A 16,875-nucleotide genomic window follows, 5' to 3' on the forward strand; every position below is an offset into this window, starting at 1 on the left:
GGCTGACACCAGGAGATAAGGAGGACTGCTGTGGATAAATGAGCTCAGTCCTATGGTCCATAAACTCTTAAGACCTCGCAAAAGTTGCTTCCAGTCACTGTTTGCAGATGGTAGAAGGATCCAAAGCCCACCCCCCTCCCTTTAACTAAGAAACAAAAGATTCCTTCTCTAAGCTCCCAAGCGCTTGCTTTATACATTTTAACTGTAATCACAATTGCACGCAACTATAACTGGGAAGCGTAGCAGGAAAAGAGAATTAGCTGTAGAGACAGCAAGCAGTCAGGGAAAAACGTACCTATGGTGCCATTCTCAGTAGATTCATTTATTGCCAGCCTCCTAACACACAGATTCATCTTTTTGTGCAAGGCAGCACAGTACTTGGTTCACGAAAAGTCTGGTAGCAGAATGTGAATGTTTGTGAACATAAGCTGTCTCACATCAGCCTCTTATTAGAAAATACACATTTATAACTGAAACAGCAGGACAAGTCAATTCAGCAGGACAGTTAGTATTAGCAGATGTTAAGGGGCTGACTTGCAAAGAAACAAAAAACAACACCCCACGCACTACACGATCCTTAACAACTGCAGCAGCTATGTTATTGAGGATGTAAAGACGTGAAACAACCGCATGAAAGAAAAGATGAACAACACTAACAGCAGCTTCAGAAATACAGTGCCTTCTTCTAGGAAGGGCAATACTCATGCACAATTAGGACAAGGAAGTTAAGACAACTAACTATCCACTTGCATACATCTACAGGTGTTTACAGACTTCTCTTGCCTCTCACAAGGCAGTATTCCCCAAAACAAGTCGCGGTAGAAGAGTAATAAAAAAATAAATTCACTGTTTCTGGTCAGAATTGTCCTTCTGTTCTGACTGTCTGTACAAATGCATGGGGAAACAAGCAAGCCCAATTCTGTAATACTGTCAGTAGATGCAGGTTTGGACTTTAAGTAAATAAGCAGGTGAGCATGAATTACTCTTCATTACAGACCAATTAGTGAGAAAGGCCCTATACAATAGGTCTAGATCTGTGACTAATTTCCTTTCTGAATGGGGAAAGCAAATAAAGTTACTTCATGATGCAGACACTAGCTTTTCTTTTCAGAAGAACCATTGTGTTCACAGAAATCTTGACTCAAAGCATATTGAAATCAAAATAAAGCATGTTGAAACCAAAATCCAGAGAAGGATTCTTGTGTTTTGAATCTGACTCATAGGGAGCATATCAAAGAGGCTTTTCAGAAATCTATACTTCTAATAAGGAATGACCTTCAGCTTATTTTCTAGAATGGCTCTGCTGTATCTGCTTCCTTGCCTACATTCATAATTTGTTTACCCACACCATGCACTGAACAACACGATTAGAACTTTTCCTACATCCCCCCTGCCACAGTATCAATGCTCACGAATAAAAAAGCAGGAGAACTTTGCGTTAAAGATGATCTACACACAAAACTTTCACTTAACTCTTTTAATAAAACCAATTCGTTAAAAAACAATTTAGTGACGACTGGGATTTTACATAAAAATTCAGAAATTACAAAAAATAGCATTACATAATAAATATAACCAGAATATATGAGAACAGTTAGATAAGTTTGGTAGGAAGATCTACAGTGGATCTATGCAGCAAAAAAAAACACCCAGCTGTTCCTGAGTTACTTGTGCTTCTGTTGAGGTGGTTCTGTGGTAACATGATTGCAGTATACAATATTCTCTTTCTATCTGAGCCTCTGTGCTAGGTAAGCCTCTTCTATCAGATTCGTAACATTTAAGTTGCACATGCCATCTCCTAACACAATCAAGAGGCTCTCTAAATGCCTGAGAAAGAAAATATCTGAAGCCTAAATGAAGTACTCCAAATCAAGAGTAGTGTACTGTGAGCAGCCTACAGGTAAAACGCCATTCCCTACCTTGGCTAGCCAGAGATGCATGTCTAGTAGCTGCCCTGAATGCCAGTGCTGACACACAAAAGCTTGTGGCTTTCTTAGCCAACTCATTCTGCAATAAATAACAATGCTCCCTTCTGAAAAGTATAATTTTACTTTATGTACCATTACACATCAGTGAGTCCTAAAAAAAGGAGAGGGAGAGTGCAGGAGTAAGAAAGGAGCTCAAGAAAGCAGGGGGGAAAGTAAGAGAAAGAATGGGGGGGGGGGGCAGGGAGATAGAGAAAGAAAGGGGGGAGTGAGAGAGAGAGAGAGAGAGAGAGAGAGAAAGAAAGAAAGGAGGGAGACAGAGTGAGAGGGAAGGGTGAGTGCAGGAAACTGAAGGAAGAGTGGGTGTAAGACTCTAAGACTCCTTCCTTTCCTACCTGCGTCTCTCCCAGAACAGGGCAAATGTCTCTCTGAAATCCCAAACCACTGCATCATGGCCCGATAGACACTACCTAATCTCTGAGGTCTCTATTTGGATATCCTATTTGAAAAGAAATATACTGCAGATGGGGTTAGGTCATGCTGTTCTATCAGAGTGCATCGTTCCTCTGCACATATACCCATTTATATAACTCATTCCTTCATAAGGCTTTACAATATATCTGAATTTTTTCAAATCTGTATCTAATAAATATTGTATGAAAATATTTTTTTTTTTTAGTATTTACATATGACAAATTTAAAAATACGGTCATTGTAAGATTACTTCTTCAATTTCGTCTTCTAAAGAACCAATGGCCTTAACTGCTGGCTTGCTTGTAGGGTGTTGCAATCGGTGTCTGTTTAGGTTTCTTTCTTCTCCGAAAAGCTCACTGTCCCCTTTTGCTTTGATTTTACTGTTTTTGTTGACAGGAGGACTATTACTAGGATCCCAATCTATGTCGAAAAGTGTTGTATCATTACTTTTAGAAGGAAGGATGGAATTGGCACTGCTTCCAAAGAGCTGTTCCATTAAATTGGACTTCTTTTCTTTCTTACTGCTGAAATCTACGTTTTCCTTAACATTTTCTTCTAAGCGGTCACTTTTTTGATTAAGCCAACTCAGTCTCCCTGATCCTTTTCCAAAGGAAGGTACATAACTACCAAATGTTAACTCACTACTTGAATCTGCGGTCCTTGCATTTCTCTGCTTCTGCCCTTGTGTTCTTGTGGCATCATCCTGGCCATCGTATTGGGGAAATCCATTAATAACCTTATCTGGAATCTCAAATAATTGGTTAGCTTTCTCTTTTTTCTCTACGGAGTCAGATTTTCTTGCTGTATTCGTGTGCGGTGCGTGGGAAGCAAGTTTCATGTTCATCACATTTTGAGTTTCCCTGTCAATTTCATACATTTTAGCAAGCAGCAACTCTTTTTTTTGTCGTTCTTCCAGCATTTCAGTGCTTTCTCTCTCTATTTCAGGTTTGGGTATTTCTGCCTCCATCTTTGTTTTTTCTTCTTTATCCAATAAAAAGCCATTTTCTTTTTTCATTTTGTCATATTCTTCCCTTTCCAACTCTGCAGAAAATGTTTAAACATTATTTAAAGTAATATGCCTTTATAAAAATATGTTGAAAATAATGCAACCAAAAGCCATCGAGTTTTTAACATGCTCTTCCATGCATAGCATGGTTTCCCATTGCAAAACTAAATTATCCAAAAATTGCAACCAAATGGTTGCAATTTTCTACCAAGATACAAAAAGTACACTGTCACTTTATAAAGGGATCAGGACATCATCCAGATTTTAGGGCTTCAGAAGGATTTCATTTCATTTCATTTTTCATTTCTGCCAATTGCCTTCTCATTTCCTGGGTTTGAATGAGGATGAATATAACATCACTTATTTTAATAGCTCTGACTTGCAGAGTACTTTATTTTCTTTGCCAACATCACTAACTCTGGGATACACTGTTTTTTCCTTAAGGAGAACTACTCCTGTGAAGCTATCCGGATGAAAAAAACACAGGAAGTCATCATTGGTTTTGAGTGGTGAATGATTCAAATTGTACTGTCTGCTGTACACTCAAAACATCTTCATACAAGTGCCCTGTGCATCACCACGTGAACTCAATGAGAGCGTTTGCGGAAATACCAAATGTCAGTTTGCACTGCTATAAAGTGATATGAAAGATGCAAAACACTAATAAGCTACTTTCAGAAAGAAATTGCAAATACTTATATGCATGTAAAAAAGTCTCTCTTCAAAGTATTTTTCCATTCAGACACAACACATATGTTAGGTCAAAAACCGAGTAACAACTACTTGGCCACTTCAACACACCAGCATTTCCCTTGCTGATCAATGCTTTCACTAAGCTCTATGTTATCTTCTGTACTTCAGACCAACCTTACACAAATAACTGCAATGTTCAGTTAGTACTTTTCTTTACGATAGTGCATACTTTCACCAAGTTAAGTAACTAGCTACCTTTCTGAATGTATGGTGGGAAAATATCAACTTATACAGTAAGATAGGAAAGTGTGACAGAATCATTTTACTAAGAGATATAACAGAACAAAGTTGTGGCTTGTGTAAGTCACGCACTGATGCCAGTGGAGGCAGAAGACTTTACACAATTTTCCTCTGAAACCAGCTACAGCTTTTTAGAATTCTTCCTCGTCACCTACAACGGCTGCTTCATGTTCATTCACCACAGCCACTTAAAGAGAATTTTAACCTGACTAGATGCAGTACATCAAAAACACCTCTAAATATTAACAGACCTACAAATGTAAGTGACTTCAACATGTTTCAAAAAACAAATGAGTAAAAAAAAAGTAATATTAAAATGTAATGACAGAAACTGACACCTTTCAAACAGCCACACCAAATGATTCAGTTAACCACAAGTGAAAAGAGAACTTATAATTTCAAGTGATACAAGTGAGGTAGACAATGTACTGAAAAAATGGGCCATATTAATGAAAACATATTTGTTCCAATAGTAAAAATCCCCCGCCTACCTTAGTAACATCTAGCAAGTTAGAGATAAAACCCGCTTTTAGCTGTTATGCCATCCCAGCTTTGTAAAGCAAAGACCTGTCAGTCTTCAATACTTCTCAGTGGACAGCATTTTTAGCTGTGATTGGGTGTGCAGTAGCAAAATACAGGACACAGGCTACTCTTTATCCTGTATTTCTTTCTGATTCTGTTTGCATGACACAATTGAAAATAATTTTCCACTGTAGTGGCCTCTGCAAAATCACTTTATTGCTCTCACAAGAAACTAGCAGCCTTATTTGATTAGTATTATATGCTATATTATATTTTCCAGCTTGCAGCTGCCCATTTCCTTACCATCATGTAGTTTTTGAACCCTGCCTTCTAAAGCCTGTAGTTCCTGAACATGTTTCAGTTTCTCTTCCCTTTCCCCGTCTTGGTCTTGTCTCAGGAGATCTGCTTGCTCTTTCAATTCTTTGTCTTGAGTTTCTTTTTCCTGAAATAAATTGACAAAAAACAGAAGCTGAAGGAGGAAAAAAAAAAAATCAAAAACCAAAATCAAAAAAACTCAAGAACTTTTATGTCCCTCTGCAATCATATTCTTACTGCTGAACATAAACATGAGCAAAACATCTAAAACAAACCAGCTTGACAACCCAGGGGTTTGGCCCTAAAACCTTACTACCTGTAACATAGTTTTATGTACCTGAAACCATAGACCACCAACTCTATTCTGCATTACAGATTTCAAAAAAAGTTGCAGCTACAATGTCATAAAGCAAAATTAACACCACATTAGGGTACGGTTCTCTTTAGAAGGCAGTAGTTGCCTTTTCAAGGACTTTAACGGAAGACAGACCATCCCCTTACTCATTTAACAAGCAAGTAATTAGTTACCTTTGATTTCCATAGTTTGATCTCTATACTCAAGTGAGTGGATCATAGATTCAGACAGTTTCACAGTGGTATTTAAAGTTATTGAGTATCAAGTAATAAACACCAAAAGAGAAAGGTTAATTCTCAGCTGAAAAAAAAATCAGCTAATGAGTACAAATATGTTGAAAAGGAAAAAAGCTGCAGAAAATGTATTAATGTCAGTAAAAATCAGTAACAGAGAGAAGTAGTGACAATGAAGGAAAGCGAAAAACAGCCCAATCTAATATTTAGATGCTCTGTAGCTTGTGCTTATTTTCAGAGTAAGAGAATCCAATAAGCTTCACTGAGAAATGAATGAAACAGTTTCTGCTTAATAAACAGACAATGAAAACAGAACTATTATCCCAAACAACCTCAAATATTTTCTCCCTTCATCTGCATGAATTTTTTTTTTAAATGAAATTCACACAGAGATGGCAGTCAAATATTCAGAATGCTTGACTCAGAAAACTGATGAAAGCACAGACTACCCAAATTTGATTTACTTTTTTTAAAGCAATGTCTTTACACTGGTTAAAGAGAACGTTAAGATGACATATAGTTGGACTCCATGAGCTCCACTCGTACCAACTGTGCAGTTATACAACTTATATACCGAAGTGCTGGAAGAATGCATATATTAAACTATATCGACACTTACAGAAAGGATTCACACAGAGAGGACGTATGAATGAAACTGTCAGTCATAAAAAAGCTTCCTTCCTATCAGGAGGCCAATCAAGACCGTAACCATTATTATTTCTTACAAATATTCATAGCTTTATATAATCAACATCAAGATTTGTACAATCTGTACTAGAATCTGTTTAACTCTACCTTACAAACCTCTTTCAATTTTAGTCTGAAGTCTCCAAAATATTAAAAATAGTGGAGTACTACTTTATAATAAAAAGGGAAACAGAAAAAAAAACACTCAACCACATTCACAAAGCTGGACAAATGACAGAAGAAATTCCAAAACTATGACTGTATGAGGAAGTGTTGGATTTAGGCACTGTGAAGGAAAGCTGGAAAGTAAAAGAAATTATAATTAAGACCAAAACAAAAAAAGAGACAAGGCAGCCAGGACTGTGTTACAACAGATTGTTCAAGTAAGTATTAGAAATAAAGGAAAGGGTAGAAAAACAAAATGAAGTCTGTTAAAAACTTCAAAGAACTGACAGTGGCAGAAAAAGAAGCAGACTGAGTTAACGGCAATCAATAAGATACAGAAGATGAGGGACTAAGCGTCAGGAAAATGCAGTATGATATGTCCGGAAGTTTACAGTTCCCCTCAAAGGTAAAAATATTTTATCAGTTGTATTTTCTATATTTCTATGATTATATATTTTTTTATAAAACATGAACTGAGCACTAAACATTCAGTCTGACACGTACATTATTTGGAGCAAGTCTTAAATTTTTATAGAACTTACTATTCTGAGAAGAACCCCTTCTTTCTTATTTATTGCCTCATCACAAACAAGTTCTGATTCTGGAGGAAATTCTACTGGTGAGAAGTATCCACTGGTCTGTACTCCTTTTGTGAGCTGTGCTCCTTTTTTAATATTTTGGTTGTTGGCTGTAAAAATACAAATAAATTAAGTCATATTTTCACTTAAAAAAAAATCCCAATATATAACAATCCCCTATTTTTAAGTCTTTGCAGCAAACATGAAAGAGTATATCGGAGCCAATGGAAATGGAAAGCATTGACAAGATTTACACAATTGTTTTCAATATCTGTAAAAGCTAATTAAAAATTGCATGCACAAATTTATGCTGAAACAAATCCTTAAAAAAAAAGAAAACAACTTTAAAACTACTCAAAGTCATTTCGGTATATTGAATATTTATTAAGAACTCTCCCAAAACATCTTGTTCATCTTCTTATTGCTTGTCACAAAGGCTACGTGTAGAGAAGCAGACTTACAAACTTAAAATTAACTTGTTTGCATCTTCAAAACATACAAGTTTAAAAAAAAAAAAAGTCATTCCATAGAGATAATCTGAACCTAAAATGGAACAATAGAACATCTATACTAAAATGGGTAGCAGATAAACTGTTTGAAAACTGTTTGGCATTAAGTATTTAAAACAGTCCCAGAAATTCCTGCTTCTTCTTACAAGCAAATCCTACTGATGCAGTGAAAACAGTCCAAGTACACAGACGTATATAGACACACATATTGTACAGATAGCATAAGGCTTGAGGCTGGCTTCTCACACCACACGAAATTACTGCACTGATACTTCAGGAGTATTCTAGAATATTTCCTCTTTGAAGAAAAGGGAAGTGTAGCTCATCTGACAGAACAGTCAAACAAATACTGCGCTGTTCTTTGTGAGGAGTACTGTGCTGAAAGTAGTACAAAACAGTAAATGTTCTTGAACAAGCAGTGGCATAAACACTAAATGGCATGTATGATATAATGCAACAGAGTCTAACTTAAAGTGCCACTATTAATTTTTATACCTCCATCGCTTTAAGTTACCTTTTTTTCTTTGTATAACATCCATGTCTTTTCTTGGCGATAGCTTCAACATACGATTAGCATATATATTTTTTGCTTCAAGTTCTCTTTCCTTTTCCTGAGAATGAATGAATGAGGTAGATACAGCAGAATGAGGATTTTATTTACTAGTCACTAGCAAAACTGTAAATTAGCTTAAAATACATGCTGTCAGTAGAAACCGGGTAAAGGTGTCAAAAGTTAAGCCCGATGTTCTACGGAGAATGATCACATTCTTAACTTTCCTTGTGCAATTGCAACAGCGAGAGCCTTTTCCGCCTAAAAAGGCGTTAGCAAAATACTCTGAAAAAATATAGTGCCTCTGTAGCTAAAATAATATTTACATGCTGCACAAGTGAACTTTCAGTATCGTAAAGAGTTAAAAATTTCTAAGCTAGTGTTGTCATTTGTCACATGGAGTGTTAGTACCTGAGAGCAGGGACTCACTGCATCGTAGAGGCAGAGACATTTATTGAATGAAATACAGAAATGAACACTGAGTTGTTAGAAACCGTTTGAAAACTTAAAATTCTCCAAACTCTCCACAAACAAAGTATTCTTAATACAGGTACTCTAAACAAGTAAGTTTATTTATGGGTTCTTAATGTTACTGGCTTAGCAGCTGGTGAGGTAAGCTAAACGGGTAAGCCTCCATTACATATCCGTGTTTGAGACCTACGGTTTCAAGGAAATTCTATGTACTTTGGTTCAAGACCAATTCGGCATTTTCTTTCTAAAGATAAACCGATTAAGTAAAATATTGTCATATTTTCAAAGTAACAATCCTCACAGCCAAATTTTAGAAGTTGGGCGAGTATAGGGGGCAAATAATCACTTGCACAAGTTTAGTAGATTTAGTTTAAGAGTAATTCTTGGCTATACACTTGATCTTGCTTTTCTTAACTAGCTCTAACAGTATTGATTAACATGGAGACATTCCTGTTTGAAAAAAAAAAAAAAAAAAAGACTGTAGGGTCACAGCACTGAACACTTCAATTTAAAGCAGGAAAAGAACTCATGTGACATAATTAAGTACACACCACAACATGCAGTCACTAGTGAACTATCCAAACTCAATTACAGATATTTCCAAAGATAAAATGTCAAGCAATACCAGGTGGTGACCATGTTCCAGCATTTTACCTTTAGCCTCTGATTTAACTGATGCATCTCTTCTTGGAGAATTCTGTTTTCTTCATGAGCTTCATGTACCTTTTTCTTCTCGGAAAGTAACTGTCGCTGAAAACTGCTACTACTTAACTCAAGATTTTTTTCCAGATCCTTTAATTGAAACAGTGAAATAATACTCCTTAATAACCAGAAATACTTTTTACAATCAAGGTACTTCAATAAAATTACACATGTAAACCAGTATCTTGGATTCAGATACTGGCCCATCATTACAATGTTTAGCACACCAGATTTAAATCCTAATCCTAATGTTGAGGGGGCAAACAGACAGAGCATCTGCAGGTGCTGCAGCTCAGCCTTCTGAGGCATTGAAAGGCGATTTGAGGACACAATGGGAACACACACTACTTTTCAATTTTACTAGCCTCTAGGCACAGGCATGGAGAAGACCTCCAGATCTGCAAGACAAATCTCAAACTGATGATTTAGAAACAGAACACACGCCTCACAGTTTGGGATTCAAAGCAAGGAGACAAGAAATAATACTCAACCTTTCTTTACTAGAAATAAATTTGTGACTGCATTTTCGTTTTGAGACCCTCACCTTGCAACATTTGTTTTAAGTGAACCTGCGATGATGACAGAAGGAAAAAAGTAGAATAAATCCTTTACCTTTTAAGGGGTAATATTTCATTTTAATATTATCCAGTACTACAAATGCTGTAACACCTGATTATGAAACTATAGGTGCCAGATGAGGACACTACAGGGTGAGGTTATGTGGATAACTCATCACATTATACATTGATATTTTGGGAATTATTTCCTGAAAGCTTAGCTTCCGGTTTAATTCTTTGGATTTCAAATGTCTATTATATCTATAATGCATTTTAGGCTTAATTACTAATACAGACACCAAATATTGATATCATTATAATGACCAACCCTTTTTCAGCTTAAAAAAAAATAGTATTTTATGCAACTACCAATAAATTAATACTGTTTATTTAAAATTGCTTTTCTTTTATAAGATGACTTTTTATGTACATACTTGTAAGTATTTTTGCTGAATACAGTTAAAATGTAATGCACAAGATTCTAAAATGGATAGCCATGAGATGTGCTAAAGTTCATTTTGGTATGTAAAAGAATTGCTCTAATTTTGTTTGACTCAGCCATCAGACTGTGCAGAAGAGAGGACAATCAAACAGTATGAATGCAGTTAGCAAAACTGAAAAAGAACGCAATATACTTAATTTGTAAATAGTAATTTGAATGCACAACCACTGACTATATAATTATACAATCACCTTGGAAATAAATTATTATTTAAGTGGTGCTATTTATGTGTAAAAGGAATGATTTCTCCATTTGTCCCAACTCATTCTTGTAAAAAAAAAAAAAAAAATATATATATATATATATATATATACACACACACACACACACACACCTGTACTTTAATTTCTTATAAAAAGAAAGTCATCTCACCTTAATTCTTTTTTCAGTGTCCTCTAGTCTGTTCTCTGCATACGCTAATTTCTTTGCCAGGTCATCTCTTTCAGCGAGGTGCTTATCTGCAGACAGCTTTTTCAGTTTCTGCAAGACAGTTTTTGTTCTGTACAGTTCATCTTCTGAATCTTTCAGTCTTCTCTCAGTGGCACGTTCTCTCTCTTGAGATTTTCGTAAGCGCTCCCTTAATATTCTAATCTCATTGTTGTGTCGAGCAAGCAGCTGAGAGATTTCATTTTCTGTATCTTCAAACTTATTCAAGGCTTTCTCCTGCCTATGCTGAAGCCTCTTCAGCGCCCTGTTTTCTTTCTGCAGCTCATCTAGTTTGATGTGGAGTTCAGTCAGCTCGTTTCGAAGCTCATTGATTTTCAGCAGCCTAGCAGAAAGAACTCTTTTTGTAACAAGATCTATATCTTTTGCAGGAGAATCCCTAGTGAGGCTCTGGGAACGGAAACCCCATCGTGTCCCTCTTTTGCTTGGTGCATATTTGGAATCCAGTTTCTTTGTGGCTAAGAGAGGAAAAATAAAAAGCATGTTTACTGTAAGACAATGTAATTTGTCTATCCAGACATCCTTCTTGAAATAAAGCTCTGTCTGAAATAATTTTACTGTACTTAGCAGAGACTGTAGTTTTTGTAACAGAAAATAAAAAGTATATAAAAATAGGCTTATGCTCATTTTCATAGATAAAAAGTGGACGATCTACTTATCAGTAATAACAGTCATATTTTGTTAATATTTAATCCTGTTGATTAAAATGTTTAAGACAGAAATACTGTATTCTTATGCATACAATGTTATGATTATGTTTCTAAAATGGTAATGATTAGCTGAGCTTTAGCTAGTTGCGTATTATGCAAGATGTAATTCTTCTAGACAAATGCAACAGTATTTTCGAATCCAGCTGCCACACTTACAGACAAAACAGCAATTTCAAAGGCTCGGTGCAAGAAGCCTCCAAAGCAAAATTATAAATCCCATGAAAATTCAGTCCTCTCCTGAATAATTTATTCTTGTAACAGAAGTTATTTTTCTGAGAGTATCCTTACTTGGTTACTAGTAGGCATCCCTTCCAATTCTATTTGACGTTATTTTATTATCAACTCCACAGATAAAAGCTAAACATTTTGTTTCTCTTATTTGCCTCTCAAGCCACACTCAAAGAACAAAGCACATAATCCACAGAAAACACCTCTTAAAACAACTGTGTACATAGAGAGTATATATTTCATTAAGGTAGATTAGTGTTTGGAAAAAATACACTAAGCACTAGCTTATACTTCAAGCTTTAAAACTGAGATATGGCTGTCATGAAATATACTGTCTGTATACACAGACAGTGTGTATGACACCAATTCTGCTCTCCCCACCAAACACACTTTGGCACTTTCTGTGTTTCTAGTCTACCAAAAATATTCTACAGAAAAAACAACAGCTTCAAAATATTTCTTACACTTTCCTCTAAAGTGTATTTTGCATATATACTCATCCGTTCTGTGTTTGATGCTCACTTTTTCCACAGCATGGGTGAAAGAAAAAAATTTTATGTAAAGAACATTTATGTCTTTACAGGTATGAAAAGATTAACTAATACACATTGCAGGAATGCTGCCACTCCTATCACCAATGAAGTGAATTCCCATGAACCTCACAACCTAGATTTCCTCCCTTTTCAAGAATTTCTCCAAATTTAAGGCAGAACAGAAAATTCTAATACCAAGTTTACGCTTTTGACCACATACTTAAATTAGGAAATAGTGTCTTTCAAGACTAACACTGCAATCACACCTACATTTAAGAATTATATTCAGTTTTGGCTACATAATCAGCTCTTTCAAGCAGTTTCAAAGGAACAGTTTCTCCTGTCTACCTACCTTGGTACTGCACAAGACTGTCTGAAGTCTGTGTTTTGTGATCTTTTTTCCCCTGGTTTGTGGACTGACAGCTTAACGTTGGTGACCGACCAGATGAATGAGATGCATTATCTTCATCTGAATAATAGGAATCACTATTTTTATCTTCATCCGATTTTCTGTCATGTTCAGAATCTGGGCTCCTTACTCTTTCTCCCATTTTTAGATTTAGCTGTTTTCCAGATTTTTCCTCAAAGGCTGTTCATTTTGACGTGAAGGACCTTTTACGAGTCACAATGGCAGCAGCTGCATTATTGCCTTGTGTTTATCATCCTCATCTTCAAAGCATGATCTTTGCAGTTCGTTTTAGTAAGCAGTAGTTATCGTTTAGAATGCATTTTTCTGTAACAATCCAGAAAGAGAAAAAAAGTGAGAATTGTTTTGCTGTTCAGTATTTACAGTCCAGACATGTTAAGAGAGAAAGGTAGAAAGAACTGTAAAATTATTCAGGATTCCTACACTCTTATGCCAGTTGCTTTGGTGTACTAGCCTTATTGTTTATATTAAACGGGACAGACGCTACTCTAGGAATGTTGCTAGCACTACACTCATTCCGGAGTTTCGCCAAAAGAGAAATGAGAAAATTAACACAGAATAATAAATTACTCCCAGGTTAGAAAGAGAATAAAAATTATTTGGAAGACAAAAGAGAAGACAACTGAAAGTCTGAAACTACTCAGGAAACTGATTTAAACTTATTTAAAAACTTTTTAGCTAAATAAATTAACTACTCAGTCATGTGATTAGAACTGAAACATTATTTGTAGAATTAGACTAAATAGTTCATATCTCAATTTCTAACATTCTGATGATGTCAAATTTTGTGCTTGAAAATCAGCTGCCCCCTTTGTTTGAAGGGCGTTCTGTCCCAAATGCAATTGTACCTATGTAGCAGGGCATTGCATCCTTCAATACAGAGTACTTTGCGCCTTCAAGAACTGGCAGCAGCATGCACATTTGTTTCATATGCTTTATAGGAAAATCCAAATAGAGAGCCTTTTGCTTTTTTAGCTGATAACAGAGGCCACGCTGCTGGTATATAGTACACATTACATCTGCGGTTACTTTAAGTCAGCTGTAACAGTTACAACAGAAAAAAAAGGTTGCCACTGCAATCTCTTTTGATGGAAGCTGAAAAATCCTCTAATCTGAAGGTATAGTCACCTTATCTTGCATTTGCTGAGATACCTTACGTTGTGGAGCAGATATATGCAGAAATTTACTTCTCAGTCAAAATAATTTTTTCATCAGTTTATGAAAGTGGTTCACTATATATGCATTCACTATACCCAACCTCCCACGTCTATTGTCTCCCTCACCAACCTTCACAGTTCTCAAGCTTATTTCACTATCTCCCTCCTATCCAACTTGAGGACACTGAGCTTCTAATGGGAGAATAAATAGGACGCGCATCAGAGCCCCTCAGTTCTGCCTGTCAAATGACATAAGCTCCTAGCCCATTTCTTAATGGTTAAGCAAATTACGTTCAAAGAAAGAACTGAGCCGCTTTCAATTGTAACTCTTCTACACTGCAGGGCATTCAACACACCTGTAAATATTTCACTATATTAGGTCACTTTGCTTTACCAATAAAATAAACTTAACACGCTCCTCAGCCTTCCAGTCCACTGTCTATACATGCAGAACTGCACAGCCAAGCAGAAAAGAAATGTCAACAGCTAAGACAGTTTTCATTACAAATTCAAGCTTTCTGGCCCAGTTCACTGTTAGTACACATAACTGCCTCCACTGACTGAATGGATTTGCCCTTATAATCTACATAGCAGGAAGCAGTGGGATGAATATCCCCACATGTCCTCCAAGACTTTTAGACAGATTTCTAAACCAAACAGCTGGTGGGAAATTATTACTGAATTATTTGAAAAAAAGAGCGTTTTACTCTCCTTACACACTAACTTTCCAAAAGTATGTTTTTAAGCACCTAAATATTTTCAAAGGGGTCCAAACAAGTCAGATGTCCAAAACTTGTGCCAAAAAGTATTCTGGTAAAAACTAAAAAGCCCAGAAAACACAAGCTACGCTTCAGACGACTTGTGTTAGGGATTGCTAAACACCTGCTGGAAGGTGTCAGTTATTAAGAAAATCCAAACGACCAGTAAAGAATGTTATTTTTTCTTCTGAATTAGTGCAGTTACTAAACATATTTTAAAAGTATGCACCTAACCAGAATCACACTATCTTGTTTGTCTCTAAATGTAAAGACCCTCACAGGTGTTAACAAAGGTGAGACTAAGACCATGTGAGAATACTAGAACATATCAGGGTACCTCCATAGTGCCAAAACAGCTCCGCTTCTTAGTCCTCGTCTCCTGACCATCTGCACAGCAGGCATGTTTGCTCCTGGGCTGTCTTGTGGAGCAAATCAATCCCAAGCTGAAATGCAGGTACAGTTTTGGGAGCACAGAGAAGATTGTGCCAGTTGTGTCTCCACAGGACAGAATTTCAGGGAACGCAACACACACAGCCGTATTATAAAAATAGTACTCTGGTGGGCTGTAACACAGACCTTGCATCATTTCAGGTATCCTGAATCGGAAAAATCCTAAAAAATAGTAACTGTGTCTGTAGCCTTGTGGCCTACACCTAAGGCAGCGTTGTCATTGCTTGTAACATGCCACAGGCTTCACGTTCAGCTAACAACATGGGCCACAGGACTTGCCAGACTTCATCCAGACTCTTCTTGGACTGCGTGGAGCTTTGTTATAGCTTGTTTAGCTGTAGTTTAAAAAAAAAAAATCTAACAACTAGGTGACTATTATCTAATTTGTTTTAGCCTTTGCTTGGCTTTGTACAATTGATGCTGCAACACCTATTGTTACATATATTTTTATAACAGAATAATAACATGTATTTATTCCATGCAGAGTAAAGTCTGACCCTTGAAGAAAATGCTGCATAGAGGACTACAGGCATGCGGTGATTGCAGAGGCTTGAAGGCCCAGACACAGAACGATACCGGGGCCCCAGGCTATAACAGCTCACTATGGGTCAATTAGTGGTCATCAAATGGATGCAACCTGGGGAGCCGGGTAAAACCAGTTTTATATGTAACAAAGACAACACAGAACAAGTACCCAACATATGTAACACACGTCATCTACAGTAAATGCAGATGTAACGTGGAACTGGGAATCAGTGAAGAAAGAGCAAGGTTTACAGTGTGTTAATAAACATGAAAAAAAAATGGCCCCAAATCAACGCAAGCTGAGAAGTCAGTCAGCATCAATATACTTCTCCCAGGGAAAGATATGGGATGCTGATGACTTGCTCTGAAGACCTCCTCCTCTCAACTGAGGCAATTCGCCTCAGGACCCAGAATTACAGTGGATGGGCAAAGATAACAGCAGAGAAAGGGCTCCATACTAAAAAATTTATGCATATATGATTTTAACTGTATAGACTTTGTACCGCGTTAGTACCTCAACTAACAATAAGTCTTTGGATTAATAATCTGTCTTTGGTTAGACTGTTAAGATTTTAATGAGAATAACAATAAATTCTTGGCTCTGCACGTAAAATGCCTTCTTGCCTATAAAAATATTTTGAATAAAATAAATTGGTGGGAATTCAAACAACCTACTCTGTTACTTGGATACAAATATGTCTCAGGGCCACAGGGGCACACAGGGCATCCAGAGGAGTCTTGGACTCCTGGAACGGGCATACCAGTTAACTCCAGAGGTATTAACCTGAAGTCGGGAGGAAGGAAGGCGTTGCTCTACAGAGCAGATGTCTTTAACAATGTAGATAGAGGCAAAAAATACCCTAACTTTGTCTGCCTTCAGGATACAAAAGGACAGAAAGAAATAACCTGCACAGACTTTTCCTTGAGAAGAAAACATATGTGAATGAAAACAAATGGAACTGCATTCAGAGAAAAATTTAAATATCCACAATTGAATTATCAAGATGTCTAATTTTGTATATACAAGAATACTCACTTTCACTTACTGACTTAAAGCTGCTCAGTCATTTTATAGTTCCACAAGTACTCACTGAACAGG

At 36.6% G+C, this 16,875-nt stretch overlaps 1 protein-coding gene across 6 annotated transcripts in view; it reads right to left on the reverse strand.

The window, feature by feature from the left end:
• LCA5 (lebercilin LCA5) overlaps window positions 1–16,875 on the reverse strand; it is a 35,873-nt gene that overhangs the window by 16,380 nt on the left and 2,618 nt on the right. For 3 of the 6 annotated variants that reach the window (XM_068937619.1, XM_068937620.1, XM_068937621.1), the window contains exons 2-8: window positions 12,812–13,192; window positions 10,917–11,446; window positions 9,438–9,575; window positions 8,277–8,373; window positions 7,218–7,363; window positions 5,224–5,362; window positions 164–3,440 (exon numbers count right to left, since the gene is read on the reverse strand). In XM_068937619.1, coding sequence (XP_068793720.1) covers window positions 2,635–3,440; window positions 5,224–5,362; window positions 7,218–7,363; window positions 8,277–8,373; window positions 9,438–9,575; window positions 10,917–11,446; window positions 12,812–13,010 — 2,055 coding nt within the window. In that variant the 5' untranslated portion in view covers window positions 13,011–13,192 and the 3' untranslated portion in view covers window positions 164–2,634. Of the gene's footprint in view, window positions 1–163; window positions 3,441–5,223; window positions 5,363–7,217; window positions 7,364–8,276; window positions 8,374–9,437; window positions 9,576–10,916; window positions 11,447–12,811; window positions 13,193–15,138; window positions 15,582–16,875 lie in introns of those variants that run through there. The other 3 variants (XM_068937622.1, XM_068937624.1, XM_009668291.2) reach the window with 2 other exon arrangements.

The sequence above is a fragment of the Struthio camelus genome, chromosome 3 (assembly GCF_040807025.1).
Source record: "Struthio camelus isolate bStrCam1 chromosome 3, bStrCam1.hap1, whole genome shotgun sequence".
Lineage (NCBI taxonomy): Eukaryota > Metazoa > Chordata > Aves > Struthioniformes > Struthionidae > Struthio > Struthio camelus.